At 36.0% G+C, this 23,852-nt stretch overlaps 1 protein-coding gene across 3 annotated transcripts; it reads left to right on the forward strand.

Annotated features, from left to right (window-relative positions):
- Window positions 1-1,492: 1,492 nt before the first annotated feature.
- LOC117420605 (platelet-derived growth factor receptor alpha-like) lies at window positions 1,493-22,936 on the forward strand. Of its 3 annotated transcripts, none has more exons than XM_034034096.3 (29): window positions 1,495-1,763; window positions 5,626-5,693; window positions 6,148-6,456; window positions 6,694-6,960; window positions 7,443-7,573; window positions 7,687-7,849; window positions 7,991-8,168; window positions 8,344-8,459; window positions 8,609-8,920; window positions 9,502-9,768; window positions 9,920-10,050; window positions 10,605-10,773; window positions 11,033-11,222; window positions 11,634-11,749; window positions 11,856-11,982; window positions 13,418-13,614; window positions 14,069-14,163; window positions 14,265-14,397; window positions 14,680-14,784; window positions 16,178-16,288; window positions 16,962-17,115; window positions 17,241-17,407; window positions 17,695-17,810; window positions 18,466-18,588; window positions 19,316-19,427; window positions 19,648-19,747; window positions 19,846-19,951; window positions 20,412-20,647; window positions 20,889-22,936. In XM_034034096.3, the coding sequence occupies exons 2-29, from the start codon at window positions 5,636-5,638 to the stop codon at window positions 21,034-21,036; spliced, it is 4,437 nt and encodes a 1,478-aa protein (XP_033889987.3). In that variant the 5' UTR covers window positions 1,495-1,763; window positions 5,626-5,635; the 3' UTR covers window positions 21,037-22,936. The 3 variants fall into 3 exon arrangements, with proteins under 3 accessions (XP_058882670.1, XP_033889987.3, XP_058882667.1); XM_059026684.1 differs by lacking the exon at window positions 1,495-1,763 and adding an exon at window positions 2,067-2,537; XM_059026687.1 differs by lacking the exons at window positions 19,846-19,951; window positions 20,412-20,647; window positions 20,889-22,936 and having other exon boundaries at window positions 1,493-1,763; window positions 19,648-19,751.
- The last annotated feature ends 916 nt before the right edge of the window (window positions 22,937-23,852 follow it).

Raw genomic sequence — 23,852 nt, forward strand, 5'->3', positions numbered from 1 at the left:
TTTACCAAACGTTTATTAAATGAGTGAGACTGGGAGATTTTTCAAATCAGACAAGAGCTAAACGTTGCAACGTTCCTGGAACAAATTCCCATTCCTTCGCACCAAAAGCTTTTTACTTTATCTCATTCTAAAGACAATACTGCTTGGTTGTGCTGTACACACTTTTTTTGACCGAGGGCGCATTAGATTGATGCCACCCGCTGAGTGTTTATTGTAAACAACAACACTGTTAACCTATGCATTTCAAACTTGTATGCTTTTGGAGCCTTGCTGTGTAAGTCTGCTTTATTTGATAGCCTATTATTTTATTTTACTTTGTTTTAATTCCATTACATTTGTCATCTTAAATAATGATCTGTAGGCTACACACATTTTGTTAACTGTAGTCACTTACAAACACACATATTTTGGACGCATTGACTTTAACTACAATGCACAGGTATTGCAGACTTTTAAAGTTAATTCGTCCAAAATATTACAGTATTTTGTGGATGTTAAAATAGTGTATCTTTTTCTGGAGACCTGCAAGAGGTTTACAAGCAATACGGTATCCTGTGTTAGTTATATCCAGAACAAGGGACTCTTCATATTGGCCTCCAATGATTTCCTGGAGGAACATGTGGAAGCAATAGATGTGCAGTCAGAAAGCTGAAGATATACTATACAGCGCAAAGGGGCAGGAGGGAGAGACCCTTCAGATTATTCTTGGGGGCTTCATCCAGGACAAATGTACGAGCATTCCTTACATCGTTAACATTAACATGCATGGACTAATCACCCCCCGTCTCCACCTCTAAAGCTCCCCACTCTCTCTTCTCGATTCTTTTCCTCGCAGATTTGAAAGTCTTTAAACTGTATTATAGGTTGCTTTAAAAATGCACTTGTGTTGAATAAATTGCGCTTCAGAAAGTGCGTTTATTATTTTCCATGGTATTAGAGCGCCCCCTCTCAAGAAATATGAGTAGCAGTACTATCCTAACAAAATGTAAGTAGAGTATGGTCTAGTTTTCTGCATCTTCAACACTAACTTAAATTTCTCTCAGTTTATATTATTATTATTTTACAGGTATTTTCCGTATGCTACTGGAAAGAAAATCTATAACAATGTAATAGTAATGTAATTACTATAGTAATTGTAATAAAAAATAGGTGCATTTTTTGCTCTGTCTTTAATCTCTGCTCCTACAAAATACAACAACATGTTGGTTATAAACATATAAAAAACAACTATGTAATTATTTAAAGTATTTTGTTCAACTGAGAAGTTATCTTCTTACAAAATGAACAAGATTTCTTGAAAAAAAAAAAAACATGAACATTTGGCAATGCTTTTTTATCTGTGATAGTATTATGCGCCGCCTCTCTTTGTAAAAGAAGTGTGTGCCTGTAAATGTCAAAGGAAACCTGACTCCAGTTACTGGGCAAATCCGACTCTTATTTTGAAAAGGACTAGAGGGGCTTCATTTCCTGATAGTTATTTACTTTAAGGCAGATGATAAGTTTTTGGAAGGATGGACTGTTACATTGACTCAATTACAAGTCGCGGTGGTTGAAACCCATTACTAAGCGTAGCAGTGGAAGTGAAAGAACACAACATATGCTTCTCCTTACCCCATAGGATTTGTTCTTTGCGGATTATCATTGTCAGAAGACCAGAAACATATATTGAGGAAAACCCCAAACGAATGAAGCATCTAGACCAATTTTAACTGATCCAACCTTTTCTTTTAAAGGGGAAAAGAAAAGAAAAAAGATTTTAAAAGGTATGGTGTTGCATAGTATGTTTAGTTATTTAAAAGTAGTAAACTTGTCTATAAATCCTAAACTTTTAATATACCTCTGTTCATAGATATATTGTACTTCATATTTAACGTTATTAGACTAATCAACTTGGTTGAACCAATGTGATTAATATATATATATATATATATATATATATATATATATATATATATATATATATATATATATATATATATATAACGAAAAGGCACATTTAAAATGACGCCGTTATACAAAGCAATGAATAACGTTTTATGGAAAAGTACAGTAAGACATTTATAACTTAGTAGGCTATACGTTTTTGCATTTTCAGACGTGCTTTGTTAGAAAGTGGTTTCTTTTTCTATGGTGATGTTTGGTATAGCCTATCTCCCAGACCTGCCATTCCAACTTACACTTTTTGCAGTTTGCTAGATACAGCACAGCATCTGAGAATTTATGGAATTAAGATATGCGGGAACAATATATAGGAAGCTGACTGAAGTTTATCAATCAATCAATCTGGATACCGAAGGACATTCAACGACATTATATATATATATATTTAAAAAAAAAAAAAAAAAAAAAAAAAAAAACGGGCATTGGATATTTTCTAGAAAGTTGATGAAAACCACCAAAAAGAGTTTACTCTGGATTACAGGCAATAGTTCTGCAAATCCCGAGCGACTGCTCTTTCAACTTGTTTCACGTTTCGGAGGATGCTGTGGAAGACGGTGGATAATAAGCCCTGACTAAATGTTCTAGAGTGGGAGATGGTACGTCTTAAATTGTGCAGTTTTTTGGGGGAGATGCTCTCTTGGCTTTAATGACAAACATATGCTGTGGAGGCGATCGCATTCCTGCATATGGTATGGGATTGTTTTTTTTGTTTTTTTTTACTGGAGAAGACGTCATTTCTCAGACTTCTTTTAATCAGGATGGAAACGGGTTTCGAGCCTTTGTGACTTGCAACGGACTGAAAAAAAATAATATAATAATGCAAAACATTGGAATGTTATTTATTATTATTATTATTATTATTATTATTATTATTATTATTATTATTATTATTATTATTATTATTATTATTATTTAGTAAAAACGAGACCGCTTTAAAAGAGTATCGCATCGGTGCATTTTCCTATTTACTCTTTACCCGAATTACCATATAGTACAATTACATAATGAGCCTTTATAGTTTTTATCATTTTTCTATTTTAGAATGATATTGTGCATGCTTTAAATATTTTTTTTAGGATAGTAGTGTCTCTAAATTTCGTCACTAGCACTTCTTTTTTTCGGTTGCCTTCACTCCCCTGCGCTTTTCAAGCAGCACATTCCCATGTAAATGGATTATTCCGTGTGGGATTACATTCAACAGTTATACTCTGCAGGGTAACACTTGGACAGCTGTTTTTTGAAGTGTCAGAAATTACACAGAAGCAAACAAGGATCTCAAGAAACATATCTGCAAACTTGTTTTAGTCTACCCGAGAACCCATGGGGACTATTATAAGGAATACGTAGCCTACAGAATCGCTTCAGCAGAGGCACCTATCCCAATGCTATATTGTCTTGAAGATGTCAAAATTGATTAAACGGTTGTCACCTTCAAGTGAGTCTCCCAAGCTCTGTGAGACTGTTCGCGTGGGAAGGTCGTCAGCCGAAGAACTGTATGAAATACCCTCTTCATTAAACAGCCTCGACATCCCGGGATTTGCCAAGTTTAATTAGTCTCTTTGGACTCAGCTGAGTGGATTGCTTAACAAATGTGTGTTAGTACTTTTGCAAAGCCCAGACGCGGTAACTCTGTGTTCTCTCAAAGCCGACTCCACAGGCGCCTTCATTACACTAGTCTACAGTGTTTTAATTACATGCAATATAGTGTGTGTGTGTGTTTTACGCAACAATATTTACCATGTTTGGGAAGTTACATTTAGAAGTTAATGCAATACGTCCGTAATTGTAGCTTGTGCTCCCTACTTGTTGTTTTTAAGCACTTTGTGAAAAGCGATGTTCCCTTTACATGTTGTTGCAACAATAGCCAGGTGTTTCTATTACTTGCCAGACTAAATGCGTGATATTGCAGTCAGCTTTGAAACGTGTTGTTTCCAAAGTGTTGTATAAAGTTGATAATGGCGCATGGTTCAGTTTGATATTTGGAACCCCACAATTCAAACGATGTTGCTGGGGGTTGGGTGGGCCAATCCTATCGCTGCATTTTAGAAAGCACTTACTGGTGTCTCGCGCTACACCCCTGATGAAATCCAGTCTCTGGACATCAGAGGAGCCCGGCTGCAGACTTTGATTAAATCCAGTGCTAATGTCTGTCTGATACTACTCACAAGAGTGTGTATTGAAGATTAGACGAACACTAAATTATTGGCTGTGAGCATTTTGACAACTTGATTAAAGTCGTCTTTTTTGGTGAGGTTTTTATCTATAGGCTATGAAAAGTATGTCGTTGAGTGTGTGTTTTTTACATGGTTTTTTTTTTTAGTTTTATGATGTGAGCATATTAATTTAATTTGATAAAACAGCAGTATCCAGTATAAAAGTCATACGAATGCATAACATTACCGATCTGGATCTCATTACATTTTACAAGCCCGTGTTTCTTTGAAAAAAAAAAAAAAAAGCTTTTCGGGATTGGTCTGAAATTGAAAATTCCAATTTATTTTTTGACAGATTTGATTGGTGTGTTGCATAGATTATCGTTCAGTCAATGCTGTACACATTTGTTATCCAAAACCGCAAGATAAAACAGTGTACTTTTTTTTAAAATATAGTTTGCCCGAGAGGAAATACATTACAATGAATACATAAATAAATAAATAAATAAATAAATAAATCAACTTTAACCTGAGTTGTATTTTTTACCATACATTACAGAAATTAGTAGCATTTTTATTTCTGGTGGAGCTTTTAATGTTTTTATCCCTCTGCAAACTTTTTTTTTTGAACAGCAGTAACTTGATGCTTTAGAGATGGGGCAACCTTTTAGCAAATAAATAAAGTATTTTGGCGCCCCCTTGTGATTAAAGTGGCAAAATGGATTTACCCCCAAAATATTACTTTTTTTGGGGGGGGGGGGGGGGGGGGGCGAAAGCTAGGCCAGTTTAACACACGGCGATATGTACTGTAAACATTTGTCAATTGCAATTTTTTTGCCGGATTAATCAAGAAAGCTGCAACACCTTGGGGGCCTGGTTATGGGGTTAGGTTCAAGCCTGTGGTTGCTTAATGTTTGGTCACTGTGGCTTCAAGTCCTAGTTTAGTCATCATTTCTGTCTGAACAAAACATGGGGGAGCAAAAAAAAAAAAATTTGTAAATTTGGCATTTTTAGTGTCTTACTAGAATAATAAACTATGGCGAAATTATTATGTTTTTGAACTAAGGCAATTTCCATTATTTGTGATCACTTGAAGTGAATTGGAATCAGATTTATATCCCGTTAGACCCGCCCCCATTTTTAGTGACAACCAATTAAAGAAAATCATTGATGTCGATACATAAGGAGCTGACTTTGGCTACTGTAGTTTGAAAGTGGTGCAGACACGGAGATTTGCTCATAGCTTCGGTGTTTGCTGTAAGACTGTGGCAGTCATTGTCGGATGTTTGTAATTATATCACGAGGTATGTTTTATAATATATATATATATATATATATAGTTAAAACAAACTCATTGTTTTTATTGATCTGAAAATAGACTAAACACCACAAGAGAACTGTGGCCAGTTATTTGAAAGGTGGGTTTTAAGATAGTAAATATTACATATGTATTTGCTGTAAGTCTTCAAGAGGACTTTTGATTTTTTGTCAAACAAAAAGTTTTAAAAATACCATTATCCTCTTTTTTCAGGTTCTGCAACATGGCTGTCTTGAAGACATTCCTGACTCTAGGATGTCTCTTGCTTGGGATCTCTATAGGTAAACTATATTTTACAAAATAGCACATTTCTTATTAGAATTGAGAAATACAGGTCTTGTTGGGAGCATTGCATGGTCAACAGTTAATCCTTAACATTAATGTAAATGTTTGTGAATCCCAAAGGACACACACTCACGTACACACACACATACACTGTCAGTAAATCATGAGTCATATTTACTGGTAAATGTACAACATCTAATTAACATTTGTCCGACATTATAAAACTGTAAGAATATAGAATCGAAATAGGCTAATCATAAATCAGGGTAATATATTATGAAACAAATATATGCACCAGTCTTAACTGCTTTATTATTATTATTATTATTATTATTATTATTATTATTATTATTATTATTATTATTATTATTATTATTATTATTATTATTATATAACTACTACTACTACTACTACTACTAATAATAATATTATAACAATATATTTTTTCAGGTCCCCAGTCAGCTGACTGTGAACAGCCAATGCCTGTCATTTACCCTGATAAAGATGAACTCATTGTACAGCCCCACTCTTCCATCAATCTGAGTTGCTCTGGAGAAAGCCAGCTGAGCTGGGACGCCCCTGTCTCACTGAAAGATGTCACTCTGATAGAAGAACTTGTGAACACCGGACACTTCGTCACATCTCTGCATGTACAGAACGCCTCTGCTTCCCATACTGGATTCTACACCTGCATGTATGCACCATTAGATAATAACAACGAGGAGATGGATGGGAGCTCAGTTTACATTTTTGTTCCAGGTATGTTGTTAACATCACCAACAAATGCTGGTTGAAAGTAAATGTTCATTAAGCTTTGAGCATCAAGCTCCAAACCATTGAATCATATTTTTTATTTTAAATATTGTAATAAAACTGAAAGCAATGCTTACATTTCGCATCAGGGCTATGTATATAATTTCCACAATGTTTTTTTTTTTTCCAGAGTGTTTTAAATTGAATTATGCATTAACAGTACATTTTCTTTGTTTTTCACAGATCCAGCAGTGGCTTTCCTTGTCCACGAAGATCCACTCAGTAAACATGTTCTTCCAAGTCCCTTTGGTATGGAAATTCCGTGCCGTGTATCTGACCCGCGGACACACGTGACCCTCACCAACGTAGATACAGGCGTTGAGGTGAACAGCCAGTATGACAACAAAAGAGGCTTCATCGGGATCTTCCCTTCCGGAACCTACATTTGTAAAACCACTGTCAATGGAGTGAAAACTCAAAGTGAAGAATATATAGTCCACGGCGAAATAGGTATGTATCCAAAATGACAATAAATGCTGCTCTTCTCGTTCTGTGTTGCTGAGATTCACAGCATGCCATTTGAATGTATGCTCAAGTATTTAAGTCAAATAAAGGAATATTTAATTAAAAATGGGAGGAAACCACTAAAACTTTCCCCGCTGGGCTAGGTTCTAATTAATAATGCAACACAAAGCCTTGATTTCAGTAATAAAATCAGAGTGAAATGCTGGATTTGGGTTAATGGTTGTGTCCAAAAAGACACTCCTAGTTTGCAATTGTTCAGAACATTAATCTTGGGGTTTCAAAGGGATTCTGTTTCTGTTTTAACAAAAAATGCAAAATAGTTTAGTTAACTAAACAGAAACGTATGGTGAATTGAGTGTATTATTTTAAAAATGGTCAATTAAGTGCTGTTGTAAAGCAGTAGTTGTTTGTCATTTTTCAAAAACTTCACCTGAAAAACAATTCTGTCTCAATGTTTACCCCTTCAGAGCTTTCCGAACTCCATGTTGAACTAGAGGTGCATCAGGCAGTGCTGAAGGAAGGGGAGCATATTTCTTTAACTTGCGTAGTCAGTGGGGACCACATGTTCCCGCAGGACTGGCAGTACCCTGGGAAACAGGTAAGGAAATAGCCCAAATAGTTACATCTATATGGTAGTAGATCACTCTCATCATGAACATCATCATGTTCTTGACTTGTCAGCAATGATTTGTAAATAATTTTTCTGAATAGGCTGGCAGAGGAGTGCAGGACATGAAGACTATGCAAGATGGTGAGGTCCGGTACACACTGAGTATTCCTCGAGCCTCTGTGAAAGACACTGGGGATTACAAATGTTCTGTAACACAAACAGAGGACGAGACAATAGTGAAGACGAAGAATGTAACTGTTTATGGTATGTTGAACTCTAATGCTGTATTTCATAAATGAAGCTGTTGAGTTTATGCATCAACATTTATCTTATAATAGTGAATCCTGATGTAGTCCATGCAGGCAATTTGAAATTATATATTTCTTGTTTTCCTCCCTTCCATAGAGAAAGGATTTATAACTTTGGTTCCCACATTTGGCCAAATGGAATATGCAAACTTGTATGATGATAAGGAACTCACAGTGAACATTGAAGCTTACCCAGCACCCAAGGTGACCTGGTTGAGGGACAATGTTGCAGTCAATGGAGGCTATGCAGTGACAACCCATATAAGTGGAATCAGGTAAAGCAGAATAAATACATATCGCTTCTAAATAACCATATCAGCATATCATTTAAAATGCTTGTATGACATATTACAATATATTATACACTGATCAGATGACATCCTCAGATGTTCTGGGTCCTCGTCTTTTTTTATTTTAGATTCTGATGCATACTGTACTTTTAATTCACAGGTATCAGAGTACTCTGAGACTGATTCACTTTAAAGAGGAGGACATCGGAAACTATACTATTAAGGTTGAGAATGAAAACAAGCAAACTAGTTACACATTTTCATTACAGGTGAAAGGTAAGAACGTTATATCATACTTATCTAAAACACACAATCTGCAGCGATTTTGAATTAACACTAATCTAGTTTTATCCTAGTGTTATGTATATCCATTGACAGAATTCACCCCAATCAGCTCATCTATCTGTTTTCTTAATTTAATTCAGGGCCTCGTTTACCTCTGCGCCAGCAAGCATTGCCAGTAATTTCCCCCCATAAAGAGGAACTCATTGTGCAGCCTCTATCCTCGTTCAAACTGAGTTGCTCTGGGGAGAGCGAGGTAACCTGGGATGCCCCTGTCGAGGACAGTCAGGTCATGCTTGAGGAGGAAGAAGACAACAGTGGACTCTTTGTGACTTCTCTTAACGTACTGAATGCCTCAGCTTCCAATACAGGATACTACCACTGTTACTACTCAGCAGTGAACAACACAGAGGATGCTAATCTGGACAAGAGCTCCATTTACATTTATGTTCCAGGTATGTTAAATAATGAGGACCATTTTTAGGGAAAGGTTATGGGTGGAGTTGGACTTAATAATACAAGAGCCACAGTCATTCTAACTTACCTTGGAGGTTACAGAGTAGAATAGCTGCTGAAATTTCACCACAGACAATTCAGTTTAAGGTTTATCAATTCAATTCAGTTTAAGGTTTATCAATTCAATTCAGTTTAAGGTTTATCAATTCAATTCAGTTTAAGGTTTATCAATTCAATTCAGTTTAAGGTTTATCAATTCTTTTGGTTAGTTTACGTTTTTTCACTGAAACTCAGAGTGGGGTTTCCCAGCAAGGGTTTCTCTTTTTGTTTTGCAGTTTGTACATCATTTTGACTCCTTTTAATTTGTGTACAAGAATTTTAGTTTTAAATTACCAATTGATTACATGTTCTATGATCTATTTCAATATAAACCAGAAATGTAAAACAAAGTATCCCAAACTATAGTGCAACCGTAATTGTTTTAATACCACTTTAAGCTGATCATTTCCTTTATTAACATGTTGCTCTTGATGGACTGTTTCTGAAGACTAAAGTGTGAATCCTTTACTTTTCATTACAGATCCAGCAGTTCCTTTTATTCCCCCTCTAAACCAATTTAGTCAACACGTTCCTGCAACCTATGAGGACATGGAAATCCCTTGCCGTGTAACTGACCCACATTCAGACGTTACCCTGATGAATGCAGACACAGGCTTGGCAATATCCAGCCTGTATGACAGCAAAAGAGGCTTCATTGGGGTCTTTCCCGAAGGGACCTATGTATGTGAAACCATCATTAATGGCGTGGAAGTCATGAGTGAAGAATATATAGTGCATGGCTGGAGAGGTATGTGCCTCACACTGAATGACAGAACTATACTTTATTTAATGAGGGAACATTTTGAGCAAGCATTCTGATTTTCAGGGATTGATATTAAAAACAGCTCTATGTACATCTGAAAAATTGGCCTAATTCCATCCATGTTTTTCCTCTTCAGAAACCTCTGAACTTCATGTTGAGCTAGAGGCTCCAAAAACAGTGGTTATGGAAGGGGAGCCTATCATCGTTACCTGTGTAGCCAGGGGGAGTGAAATGCTTGAGGACCACTGGAAGTACCCTGGGAAACTGGTAAGAAAAGAAAAGATGCCCTCATACATTACTTATACAACTGTCTGGTTTATTATTATTATTATTTATTTCTTAGCAGACGCCCTTATCCAGGGCGACTTACAATTGTTACAACATATCACATTATTTCACATTATACAGATATCACATTATTTTTACATACAATTACCCATTTATACAGTTGGGTTATTACTGGAGCAATCTAGGTAAAGTACCTTGCTCAAGGGTACAACAGCAGTGTCCCCCACTGGGGATTGAACCCACAACCCTCCGGTCAAGAGTCTAACCACTACTCCACACTGCTGCCCCGATTATTACATACTGGAAGAAAGTCGCCCCAACCCCCCACCCCAACCCAACCCCCAACACCCGCCGTCCCTGTCCCGTCCCTGTCCCCAAACCACAACAACTCATGAAGAGGTTTACTAATGTTTCTTCCAGAACAACAGAAAAATGCAATTATAAATTGAAGGATTAAACTTGGGTTTATCAAAAAGTCAGATTAGATTGGTTTTAACTAATTGCACATTTGACGTGCTGTCCTTTTTATATAGGCTAACAGAGGACTGAAGACTGTGAAGGAAAACAAGAAGGACGTTGAAATCCGGTACACTCTGAGTATCCCACAGGCCTCAGTGAAGGACAGTGGGCTGTACGAGTGCTCCATAACCCATGTGATGAGTGATGAGATACAACTGAAGAAGGTCACCATCACAGTTTACGGTAAATTGAACTTTAAAAAAAAAAAAGCCCATCTATGAGGTTAATAATGCAACTGCTTATAAACATGCAAGCAATCCTAAAGTTAGGACTTTGTGCAACCACAGTCAGATATTTGTCCAACTGTACGTTGCAAAATTGAGTTAGTTTGACATTTTATTTCAAATAATTAAAATGTAAATATATAAGTAGATATGTGATTACAAGGGAGTATATGCATGCAACTATTCATTTTTATTCTTGTATTTCTTGTTTTCTAAAGAGAAAGGATTTATCACTTTGGACCCAAAGTTTGCCAAAATGGAATTTGCTAAGCTACATGAAGTAAAGGAATTTAAAATGAACATCAAAGCATACCCAGAGCCTAAAATGACCTGGTTTAAGGACAGTGTTATTCTGAATGAAGACAACACAGAAATAACCAGCACCAAGACAGAAATCAGTGAAACCAGGTAAAGAAAAACACATTTTTTGATCATTACCTGTGAACAATATGGTCAGTCGCATTGCTTAATGGTAGAAACAAAGCAGAAGAACACATCAAGAATAATGAAAAAATGAATCAAAAGTAAACCAACCTCTGTGTCATGTAAAAAAAAAAAACATTGTGTAATATTACTATTTATTTTTAGATTTTTATGGTTTACTGTCAATGCTTCCAATTTTCTGTGCTTTGCATTCAGTGAGATCAGGGTTCACATCCTGCTAGATGACACTTATGTCTGCTTTGATGTGGTACATTAGATTGGATTTTGTGTTTAGGGGTATTCATTGCAGGCAACTGTTTCCATCTTGTTTGACGGTGGGTGGATTACTACAAAGCCCTTCAATTAAAGAAAGTTAACTGTTCTTTTAATTCGCAGATATCAGAGTACCCTGACGCTCATTCGTGCAAAAGAAGAGGACAGTGGCAACTACACCATTTTAGTGCAGAATGGAAACGAGAGTGTTAGTTACTCATTTTACTTGCAAGTGAAAGGTAAGGGGGTTTGTGTAATTAAATGTTTTTCAGCTATTGGAATTATGTGGCAGTTGTTGTTATACTGTCGTTTCTGTATTTCACATATATCAATTTATTTTTGCAGTTCCAGCAGCCATAGTGGATCTGATGGATGTTCACCACGGTTCCAACGGTGGACAGTCGGTAGTGTGTATAGCTGATGGGTTACCTGCACCCCAAGTTGAATGGTTCATTTGCAAGAACATCAAAAAGTAAGTCATGTATCCCTTCTTCAAACTCCAAATAGTTTTTTATGTCTCAGAATACACAACATAATTGTGTACTGCTGTTATAATTAACCTTGCCTGGTCTTCAGCTGATTAAAATATAATGTAGTTTTCTATTACAGTAATTCTAGTGATAAGGGGGTCTGTTCATAAAGGGTTAACGCCTGTCGAAATGAGAAAACAAGAGTACATGATCGGATTTCGTCCATAGCCGCCTATTTAACGGCAGTTGCTATTCATAAGAGATAATTCAGATGTGTTATTAAGCCCCAACGATTTTCGTCTATGAACAAATTGAGAGAAAGGTTCATGATTATCTCATTAGCATAACGTTTTCATCACTCCTGAGCGTCAACCTGTATTCATAAGAGTGAAAGAAAGCAAAATGCTGTCCATAACTAGGAATTATTGAACGCTTTCTCCAGTCAAGTCTAAACTAATGACAGCCTCGTTAGACTATTATTTTAAAGACATATTTTATTACTACACTTGCTCTGTTATACAGTTTGAGATACCCATGATTAACACTGCCTATTTTGAAGAAAAAAAAAATCTGTAGCTTTATATGAAGGAAAATGTTTAATATAAATATATACTTACACAAGAACATAATCATTTTGAAACAGCGCTGTGAAGCAGAGAGCAAGTGAGCGACTGAGAATAGACAGTTATATCATTATTATTATTTCTTTGCCGTGATCCGCGGCTGACAGTGGTCCTTTTCTTTTTATTTATTTTACCTGTGTTCACAATAAACAGTTTGGACGAATACTGCCTGTGTGAACCTGTTTATTTTCATGGAGCGTTATACTATACAGTATACCAGTGCTGCTGATGCAGTCGGTGGGAAATTTGGGCTTGCTTGGAAATTTGGGCTCGATCAGTGTTCGAAAGGGAGTCTTGTTTTTTTTTTTTTTTTGGTCCTGCAGTTAAGAATGGAAATATTATGCGTGTGCGTGTTCACTAGCGTTGCCAAACAAAATGAAAATACAAAGTATTTATTTAAAAAATACTTTTTTTCTAAATGATGACATGTCTTGAATTTTTGGCAGACGTGATAGGGGCATCGGAATCAGGTTTTGCAAACTGTCCGTGACTGGCAGCTGCAGACTCGGGTTTCGGTAGTACTGTCGGTGGATTCTGTTTTTCTTTTTGCAACAGCTATTGACAGCAACCAGGGAACATTAACAATGCTGATGATGTTATCAAAAAAGAGGCAGATTTTCGTTCTTGAACGACTCTATACCCATTCATAAAGTGCTTTGCGACAGTCGTCCGTTTTCTCAGATCATTTTATGAATAGCAATATGGGCGACTTTCGTTAGTTTTAAACGAATTTCGTTTTATTACGGCAGTCGGCAAGTACTTTTATGAATAGGGCCCAAGGTTTCTAATACAGTACCTTTTGTTTCCCTTCTAGATGTGCCAATGATTCATCACAGTGGACTCCTTTGTCCATAAATTCAACTGATATCACTATTGAAACCCATCTAGATGAAGAGAACAAGATTGAAAGTGAAGTGATATTTGCCAAACTAGAGGATACTTTGGCAGTGAAGTGTCTAGCTAAGAATGAGCTTGCTGCAGTGGCCCGAGAAGTGAAACTAGTTTCACACGGTAAGTATTTTCCTCTTAGTGGTCAAGAAGTGAACTAAAGTCTGAGGAAGGCTTTCATTTTTTGTTTTGGGAAATGTACAAAAGTGCTAACATGATGAGAAGAGAATCTGTAGTTCCAGTTGTGTATTGGTGGTAATTTGTATTTATTCGGTATTCACTGTCACCTGACTTCCTACAAACTAAACAGCACCATTTGTTGCATCTACTCCACTGCTCTTCAGACCTTTTGGCCTTTTGCTGCCCTGTACTAGCATATGGACACAGACCACTAGTATACATTGCACTTAGGTACTAAAGAGCTATCAGATGAGTGTGACCTCTAATTAGTTTAGCATAGGCTTTGTCCACACTTGGACCCACAAGGTGAAGCTATAAAGTGAATCCCACAGCACTATTTAGGTGTGGAGTCTTTTTTTAAACCACCCGTTGATTTATTATTTTTTTTCTTCAACAGCTTTACGCTCTGAGTTAACAGTGGCTGCTGCAGTGCTGGTTTTGTTGGTCATTGTCATCATCTCACTGATAGTGCTCGTCATTATCTGGAAACAGGTACGAGAATGTTACCCATAGTTCACTATAATCAGGTATTGCATTTTGTAGCCCAGAGTGATGTCTTAAACCACGGTTTGATTTTAAATTGTATTTTTCAGAAACCCAGATATGAGATTAGATGGAGGGTGATTGAGTCCATCAGCCCTGACGGCCATGAATACATCTATGTGGATCCCATGCAGCTGCCCTATGACTCTAGATGGGAGTTTCCTCGTGATGGACTTGTGCTTGGTAAGCATTCGGTGTTAGTGGGAGGCATGTTTTGTTAGTGGGTTGTAACAATGGTTATCTTTGGGTTAGAAAGAAAAGTCACTAGTGTGCCTCGCCCCTAAGGATGGAAGTGCTGTCCTGATGACATCATGTCTGAGGTCACACCTCAGTGTTCTAAAACTCCAGCCTGACAGAGCCAGTTTAGAACCAAACAAACATGATCAATTACCTCCTTTAGATAACTGACCCTAAACACCAAAATATGTGTGAATTCTGTTCTTTAATCTTCCTTTGTTCGCACAGGACGAATCCTTGGGTCCGGTGCTTTTGGCAAAGTGGTAGAAGGAACCGTATATGGGTTAAGCCATTCACAGCCAGTGATGAAAGTTGCTGTAAAAATGTTGAAACGTGAGTACTTGGGCTTTTTATTAAAATATTTTTTTTTTGTTTTCATGAAATAAAAATGATGAGTTACCGCCTTGGACAGATTTTGAAGATGCTGTTCAATCTATGAATAGCAATTATTTGCAGGGTGTTAAAAATGGGCATCAAGTGAAATACAAACTTTTTAATACATTTTTTTTTTTTGAATGAACATGAAGTCAGTAAATTATATTTCTGCGATACACATCATTGATTCATTATTTATATATTTATTATTTATGCAGGAAATAAACCCGTTATTTAAACTGCAAGATCAAATCACCGTTTTATCTAATCACTGTTTTTTATGCAAAAGAAACAAAGAAAGAAAAGTATGCTTGGTAAACATTTACTATTCTCATAAATCATAGGAATGGGTGATCTACCACTTTTTAGAAAACAGGGTTTGCAGACCCGATCAGCACCAGACAGTGCAGAAACTAGTAATGTAAACCAAATTAGCATTCACTGAAGATGTATGCACTACAATACATTACAAAGACAGAAGAATGTTTTAAAATTAGTTTACTAATTTTAGTGATAATACACAATAAATAAAAATACTACAAAGCTACAAGATCATAAGACATTTTATGACAGGAATAAGCTATTTAGCCCATCAGTGCTGACAATTTTCCTATAAACTGTCGTGTGTCTAGCAGCTAGAAGTACCATAAGTTATTTGCTTATTTATTTCAGGCATTAATATTAAATAATGGTAGCTACGTGTTGCTAGTTTTCTGGGATTTCAAACAAAAAATACAATTTTATAATTTTATTTCACTTTGAAACTAAATAAATAAGCCTGCTTACATTTTAACAAAATACGTACCAACAGAAGTGTTTTTTTTGTAACAGCTTTTTCATTAAAAATATCAATATTGTTTCTTTTAACAGCATGTGTTGTATCAGGAATCCCCCCTTCATGACAGTCTTGACCCTCCCCCTTTATGAAAGTCTGGAACTGCCCCTGGTGTATATATATATAATTTTGCTTCATAAAGTCAAATGAAACCTGAATAATGTTACGTAAACATTGAATTGCATACTGCTTTGTAGTTTTCCGTATACTTAACAAAAAACTGACAAAAATTGAAAAATAAAAAGTCTATCACTTCCGGTAGACTTTTGCAATATCATTTTGTAGTTTATCTGATTATATGATGTTAAATCTAAGATTTTTTTTTATTATTTATCAATCATATCATTCTAGGTGATGCAAAACTTTTGGCCATGGCTGTTTTAGTTTATTCAGTGACCTCGTTAGGTATTATTGTCTAAGCTGGTGACAGTGTTATCGTTTTAGGTCATGGTTAGCAATTTTATGATAAAACATTAACATACTGACAATATTGGTTATTGTTGGTTCCAATCACAGCCACAGCAAGATCCAGTGAGAAGCAAGCCCTCATGTCTGAACTAAAGATAATGACTCACCTGGGGCCCCATCTAAACATTGTCAACTTGCTGGGAGCATGCACTAAAGCAGGTATGTTAAACTGTAGTCAAAATCTGAAGCAATGTATTGCATTTTTACAGTTTTCATAAAACACATTCATAAAAAATATGCATTGCACTTGTAAAATGTCTGACCTTTTAATATATGGTTTATATCTAGGGCTTCTTATTTTCAGTGTTTTATCCGGACCTTTTCTACTCTCCTTTAAAAATGAAATTGAAGCTATTTGTGTATCTCAATCACAACTGAGAAAAGCGTTAATAGTAAAATTGATTGAATATATGTTTTTTTTTTCCTGTGAAACAACTAAATGGCTTTTAAATCCAAAGTCTTACCTTTTCATTTAAAGCAGAAGCAACTCATCTAAATACAGTTACCGTACGTATAAAGATTGTAATAAAGTGTGTCCAGCATAAAATACTTTATTTTTCATTCTAGCTTTTATAAAGATTAGTCGCTTATTAACATGTTGCTTGTAAATGAAAAATTACTATTAACACGTTTGTGATGGAGATACACAAATGGCTTAACAGGTATCAACTGAATTCTTAAAGGAGAGTACAAAAGTTGGGGTAAAACAACAAAAATCTAAAATTATTTTCCCACTTGGCTGAATACTCTGTTAGTTTGCACTCACAGCTTACAAACGCCTCTGTGTACCATTAAATTTAATTTGCCATTATTTATTCTCATCATGCTGCAGGTCCTATTTATATCATTACTGAATACTGCTTTTATGGAGACCTGGTTAACTATCTGCATAAGAACCGTGAAAATTTCTTAAATCGACACCCAGAGAAAACGAAGAAGGATCTCGATATCTTTGGTATCAACCCTGCAGATGAAAGCACTAGAAGGTAAAAAAAAACATAATATGTTGCTACTCTTCATCCATACTTAAACAATGTCCACCTGAGTTAGTGTCATTTGCAGAATTCTCTCTATAACATCAGTATCCATTTGTTTTCCTATCATTCTGCAGCTATGTCATCTTGTCTTTTGAAAACAAAGGCGACTACATGGACATGAAGCAAGCTGATACAACGCAGTACGTGCCAATGCTGGAGATGAAGGATGGTTCAAAGTATTCTGACATCCAAAGATCAAATTATGATCACCCACCTTCACATGAGCAAAAATCACTAACTGGTAAGTCTGCAGTTAGTTCAAGACTAAAAGATATTCTTGGTTGACCATAAATACTACTTTTTTGATTTGTCAGCATTCAGTAGTCATTTTACTCGACTGTACAGGATACACGTCGTCTAGCATCCTACCATGGACATATCTTTAAATGTTAGCTAGCAATGTAATTACACACTAGATGATTGCACACACTATAATATGCACTCTTTAACAGGATCAGGTCATATTTCTATTTATAACTATTTTGAACTAAATATATATTTCTGTACATTTTTTTCTTAATTACTCAGATACTGAAGTAAACAATTTGCTGTCAGATGACAGCAGTGAAGGTCTCACTGTAATGGACCTGCTCAGCTTCACATACCAGGTTGCTAGAGGCATGGAGTTCTTGGCTTCCAAAAATGTAAGTAGTGTGGGGGGTGCAGCACAATTCTATAACTTTGTGTCACTGGTTCTTCCACTGTGACAGTGATGGTTATTTCTAGGGACATCAAAAAGTTGTTTTCTTGCATTGACAATTCCAGCTATGAGTGGAATTGAGTCTTATTTGGTACCACTTCTCCTGTGTGGTTATACGAGGGGAAGATAACTTTGCAGGTCTTCAATGCAAGCAGTGGCACAGTCATGAAAACTGTAGACTGGGTTGCTTGGAAAGATGATCTCAAAAGATCTCAGGGATTGCATTACAAGGACAGCATCACATATATGCAATAAACCAAGGTTTATAATTTGATACGGAGGGAAAATGTGTTGCTCTGAAGGAAATGCCAGTCATCATCAATGTTGCTAAAATTACATGTTTACAAAAGCACTTTATATAGCCTGTGCTAGATCTGCCAGATCTAGGGTCTCATTTTATTTACCCAGCTATTACAAAGTTATTGTGTACATATGTTGCAAAAAATTAGTCATATGCTTGGAAACTCCAAAAGTTAATTTGGCACATTTTTGGTGCATGTTTTAGGGAAATTAATCAGTAAGCGTTTAAAGTATGCAATACTGTAAATTTACACAACAAATGTCTTCACTAACAGAAACGTACTTCCCTTTCTATATAGTGTGTTCATCGTGATTTGGCTGCAAGAAATGTCCTGTTGTCACAAGGAAAGATTGTGAAAATCTGTGATTTTGGGTTAGCTAGAGACATCATGCATGACAACAACTACGTTTCATGTGGCAGTGTAAGTATCTTGTGATAATACATACTTGTGGTGGAGTGTCCCGTCTCTATATATATGTGCACTGTTTTATTATTAATTGTATTATTGTTTGCGGCGCGGATAAAGGCGCCGCGTATTTGTTATTGTTTTTGTGTTTTTAAAAACCTCGTGAGGATGCGTGGCTGATCAGCTAGTGATTTATTTAACTGGCTGACAGTCACGCATCCTTATTAAACTCGTGCAGACGGTGACCATCTCCCGAGTTAATTCATTGATTAATTGTTGCTAATCTGAGATGGTCACTGTATATAAACCTGCAGCTCTCTACCTTCGGGGAGAGTGTCAGAGTCGAGACGTACTTTGCAAAGTAAGAGAGAAAAAACAATTGCTATATACACTGTACTTGTTAACATTATCGTTTCTTTGCTTGTTTGTTTGTGCCTTTTTGTTTGGTGTTCTGTTTAAATCTTTTGTTTTTGTTTAGTTTTTAATAAAAGAAGCTGAACGATGTAGCGTTTCAGCTCTCACCCGCTACTTCCTGAGTCTGTGTTTCTGGTCTGACGTCACCACTGAAGCCATCCTGTTCACAATACTGCAGTATCCTCACTAAATCATTCTACTGATACTTTACTATTATTCACTCAATGGCAGCAGTCAAAAGTCAAACCACCTTTTTCACGTTGAACAGCAACAAAGAGCTTGTGTACATTCTGATGTTTAATTGAAGTCCTTGTTTTTCTAATTGCAGACTTTCCTCCCAGTGAAGTGGATGGCACCGGAAAGTATTTTCGACAATATGTACACAACGCTGAGCGATGTCTGGTCTTACGGCATCTTGCTGTGGGAAATCTTTTCACTAGGTATGCTGAACATCTGGAAACATCTGAACAACTGGAGACACTGTTTTACTTGATTATACCTTGATTATATGTCAAAATATATAATTACTTTGCAACAGTACATTGTATCTTTAAGTGGTGCTGTGTATAGGGGTAACATATGATACAGGTATAGAATAAGATAATGTGCAAATGTACATGGAAGGAGATTCTGTAATATTTAATCTTTTACTTTTTTAAGGTGGAACCCCGTATCCTGGAATGGTGGTGGACTCCAGCTTTTACAACAAAATCAAAAGTGGCTACAGAATGACAAGACCTGAACATGCAAACAGCGATGTGTAAGCAACCATTGTTAACATTATATTGGCTGTACTTTTCAATGTTATCTGAAAAATTGACAATAAGCAAAAAAAAAATTCCTGCCATTTATTTGTAGATATGAGATGATGATGAGGTGCTGGAGCAGCGAACCAGAAAAGAGACCCTCCTTCTGCAGCCTGAGCGACACTGTGGCGTCCTTGTTACCTGTGGAATACAAGAAGGTAAGTCTGTTACCATCCAATTGCGCTTTATTACCAACACTACTAGAATACATACCAATTGCAAGAATAAATATCCATACTGTGTACAATTTTGACGTGATTACCCAAACTCTCCCCCCGAACCTAATGTTCAGTACTTTTAATTCTACTGTACATGTTTTAAAACATGCTTAGTAAATACAATTTTAGTCTGGAATGTTTGTACACTATTTAACACAAAGAGAATATAAAGGTTTTTATTTTTAGAAATTGAACTATATAACTGTTACGTGAGACTAACATTTAGAATTGAGAGCTAGCAAATCTTGGTTTCTCATTTAACCCTTAAAATCCTTAGTCCCAGCAACGTTTAAAAATGGGTACATGACTTGATCAATGTATCTACCATGGAGAAACTGTTATTGTTATGGGAGGGAGCCTGGTCTGTCTGCTAGGTTATTAATTGGAACTGTGTCTGCAGAGCTATGAAAAGGTGAACCATGACTTCCTGAAGAGCGACCACCCTGCTGTTACCCGAATGAAAGCGGAAACTGAAGACACTTACATCGGTGTCATGTACAAAAATGAGGACAAGCTGAAAGACAGGGAGAGTGGGTTTGACGAGCAGAGACTTAGCTCTGACAGCGGCTATATCATCCCCCTGCCAGATCTGGACCCTGTCTCAGACGATGAGTACAGCAAGAGAAACCGGCACAGGTAATCAGTCTACCTAAGAACATGTACTGTAGAGAACAAATAGATGGTAACCATTACGGAGACTAGAAAATAAGAAAGTGTTGTCTATTAATATCTACATTATAAAGTAAAATCAGCATGGCCATGCTGGTCGCTTTTGATAGCTTTCTGTTGTTGCACAACTGAAAGCCACTTAAGGTGTCTTCTTTGTACCACAGTCTTTACAACAGCCATTGCATTTTGAAAATGACATGTCTTTCAGCTCCCAGACCTCTGAAGAAAGTGCCATTGAGACAGGTTCCAGCAGTTCCACATTCATCAAGCGGGAGGACGAAACGATTGAGGACATCGAGATGATGGACGATATGGGGATGGATTCATCTGATCTGGTTGAGGACAGTTTCTTGTAATCTCGGATTTATGCAAGCCATATCTGAAAGCGATTTGTCAAATATCAATTCAGAGGACTTTTTTTTTTTAACCAAAAACATAGGCAATAATAGTAGTAATAACCACTTCATTGCATTGATGAGGATGCAAAAGACTCAGGTGGTGCTTTGAAAAGCAGAGTTCAAGCAGAAGAGAAAAGGAATCCCAAGAAGACAATATGAACTTATGAAACATATCAACCTCACTCTTGTACTGTGGGCTTCTTCCTCTGGTACTCTTCGGTATTTTGCTTTCTGGAGGTAATGCTTCATACAAAGATGAACACTGCCAAAAAAGACTTTCTGTGTTTTGTGGGCATTTGTTTAGATAGAAACACATCCAGAAGCATCAACGGGATATAGTATCACTGCACTTGTGTTCAACAAAAACTGTATTTTAAGTGCAAGTAACTTGCATTGTAACAGCATTCAAAGAGACCGTCTATGTATATCATGTCTCTTGTCTTTGAAACCACTAAGGTTGTTTAAAGCAGACATATCAAAGCGAGGTGACCCTTGGAGTGATGCAAAAAGGTACAAATTCTGCTTTAAAAAAGCCAACCCACTAACAATGTATGGATAGAATTTAGGCAGCGGACTGAATCTTCTGTACAGAATTGTTACATGTCAGAACTTGCGGTAGCTTTTCTGTTTTATGTAGATTTTAGAGGCATCCAGAATCATTCAATGCAGTCATAGTTTCTGAATAGCAGTACATGGTAAAGCACAATGTTGAATGTATTATGTGTTTTGTTTGTGGTATAATGTAGTCAGCAGCTAAAGGTGTTGAGAAGTCATTAAAAAAAATTACTATACCGTATAAAATATATATTTTTTTCTGAATATGAAGTGAATTGGGTGATCTTAGATTGCGTGAAAGCTACAACAGTAGATCTACAGTTTATGAAGTCAACTGTCCTGATTTTTAACATTAACACATAAAGGAGACCATTGACTGCTACTTTGCAGTCCATTAAAAGACAATCTAAACTATGTTGACTTCTGCTTGTCAAAAGATTTACGACGTATTTATTTCAACAAAATAGCTCTTATTAAGTAGCTCTGAAGTTAAAAAAAAAAAGGTTTTAAAGGGACCAATCAGAGTATCTGATTAAAATTACCTAGAAAAAAGAGATGTTTGGGGTGTATGGAAGTCTGTGTTAGGTTAGGTATAAAACCATATACCAAAATTGGTAATGTGAAACTGTTGTTTTGTACAAAGATATTTTTTTATGTAAATGTTTTTATGGGTACGGCTACAGAAAGAACAGTTTATACAGACCAGAATGCAACATTTTACAGATTTCTGTATACCAGTCAGTGTTCTGTATGAAAGAAAATAGGTTTAAATCTGTTCCAGAGGTCCCCTCCAAGATGCATGTGTGAAATCAAACAGCCCATGTCCCCTAACTTTAACATTAGAATGAGAGTTACAAGTCTGAAATGTGGAATAAACCTGTATAGATATCTTTTACCTAATGAAGGACATTATAAGAATATATCATGATGTTATACATCAATTTGTACATATGCATTTCTTATATAGTCTTTTAAAATACTGCCAAAACATTTCTATCTAGCTGTATCACTGCCTCTGTGTATAATGTAAGTGTTCAACTGTGTTGTACTCCGCAGGCACGTTAAACTGTTGCACTTTTTTGTCTTTTTTTGTTTTCAAAATGTTTATTTAACATCACAAAACAGAAGTTTCCAAAGTGCCAGTGTTTTGAATTTTGAGAACGAGGTGGAAAGGAAAAGTGTGGTGAAGCATTTGTTATAAAGGTAACATTATATGTAACCCAATACCCTTTTTTGTTTTTTCAGAAATATACAATATGTAAATTCAGATGTTCTATATTTCAATAAATGATATAAAAAGTTATCATGTTGTTGCTGTTTATTCAACCCAGAAAATATTGTTCTCGAAAAACAATATTTAATGTTCCACAAAACAAACTATATTATCTGTCAGCATACGATAAATGTTTAATGCCTACAGGGTCTGAACAAAAAATAGAAATACCTGCAATATGTATCGCAAATCTTTGTGTAAATTAAAACATGCATCTCCCTGTTGCAAGACAGTTTGACACAATAGACAAGAAGGCAGAGCTGACAAACTTTATAGAAACCTGATAGTACAGAAGGTGGTTTGTTTGCAAATGTGTTCATATTGAAGACTGAGGTTTCACAGGGAGTCTCTCATTAGGTTTATACCTGAAGGATTTGGGAGATTTAGGTAAAAAAAAAAAAAAAAAAGTATTGTAAATCACATATCTCCATTGACCTCAGCTTTAGCTACTATAATCTCACACCAACCTGTGAATTACTAAAGAGATGCACGTTCACACCCACCTAGGAATTTGTTAGGTCTAACGTGCAAATCGTGGTCCACACTACAAAGTGAAGAAAGTGATAACCTAAACTTCCTTCCTTCCAAGACGATAATATTCACACCTCCTTTGCAAACCAGGCACTGTTGCTGGTCAATAACAGTACTGCCTGTATTAATCAATTCCACATAAGCAAAATATATATATATATATATATATATATATATATATATATATATATATATATATATATATATATATATATATATATATATATATTTACACTCTATTAAATGCAACAGGTATTGTTAACTATGTCTTAAGAAAATAAACCTATCAAAATGCTTTTTCTAGTGTTATACCAGATGTTATCAGTCCAATTCAAAACATTTTCTGATTTGATCACTTGGACTCAATCACTATTTAGACAGCTCTTGGTATTCTCTCCACACATATCCGTTTAAT

The sequence above is a fragment of the Acipenser ruthenus genome, chromosome 1 (assembly GCF_902713425.1).
Source record: "Acipenser ruthenus chromosome 1, fAciRut3.2 maternal haplotype, whole genome shotgun sequence".
Classification (NCBI taxonomy): domain Eukaryota; kingdom Metazoa; phylum Chordata; class Actinopteri; order Acipenseriformes; family Acipenseridae; genus Acipenser; species Acipenser ruthenus.

Bases quoted from the DNA above. Each gene is read 5' to 3' on its own strand.
- LOC117420605 (XM_034034096.3), top strand. From the start codon at position 5,636: ATGGCTGTCTTGAAGACATTCCTGACTCTAGGATGTCTCTTGCTTGGG. The intron at 8,169-8,343 runs GTAAAGCAGAAT...TTTAATTCACAG, and splicing joins ACCCATATAAGTGGAATCAG to GTATCAGAGTACTCTGAGAC. The intron at 11,750-11,855 runs GTAAGGGGGTTT...TTATTTTTGCAG, and splicing joins ATTTTACTTGCAAGTGAAAG to TTCCAGCAGCCATAGTGGAT.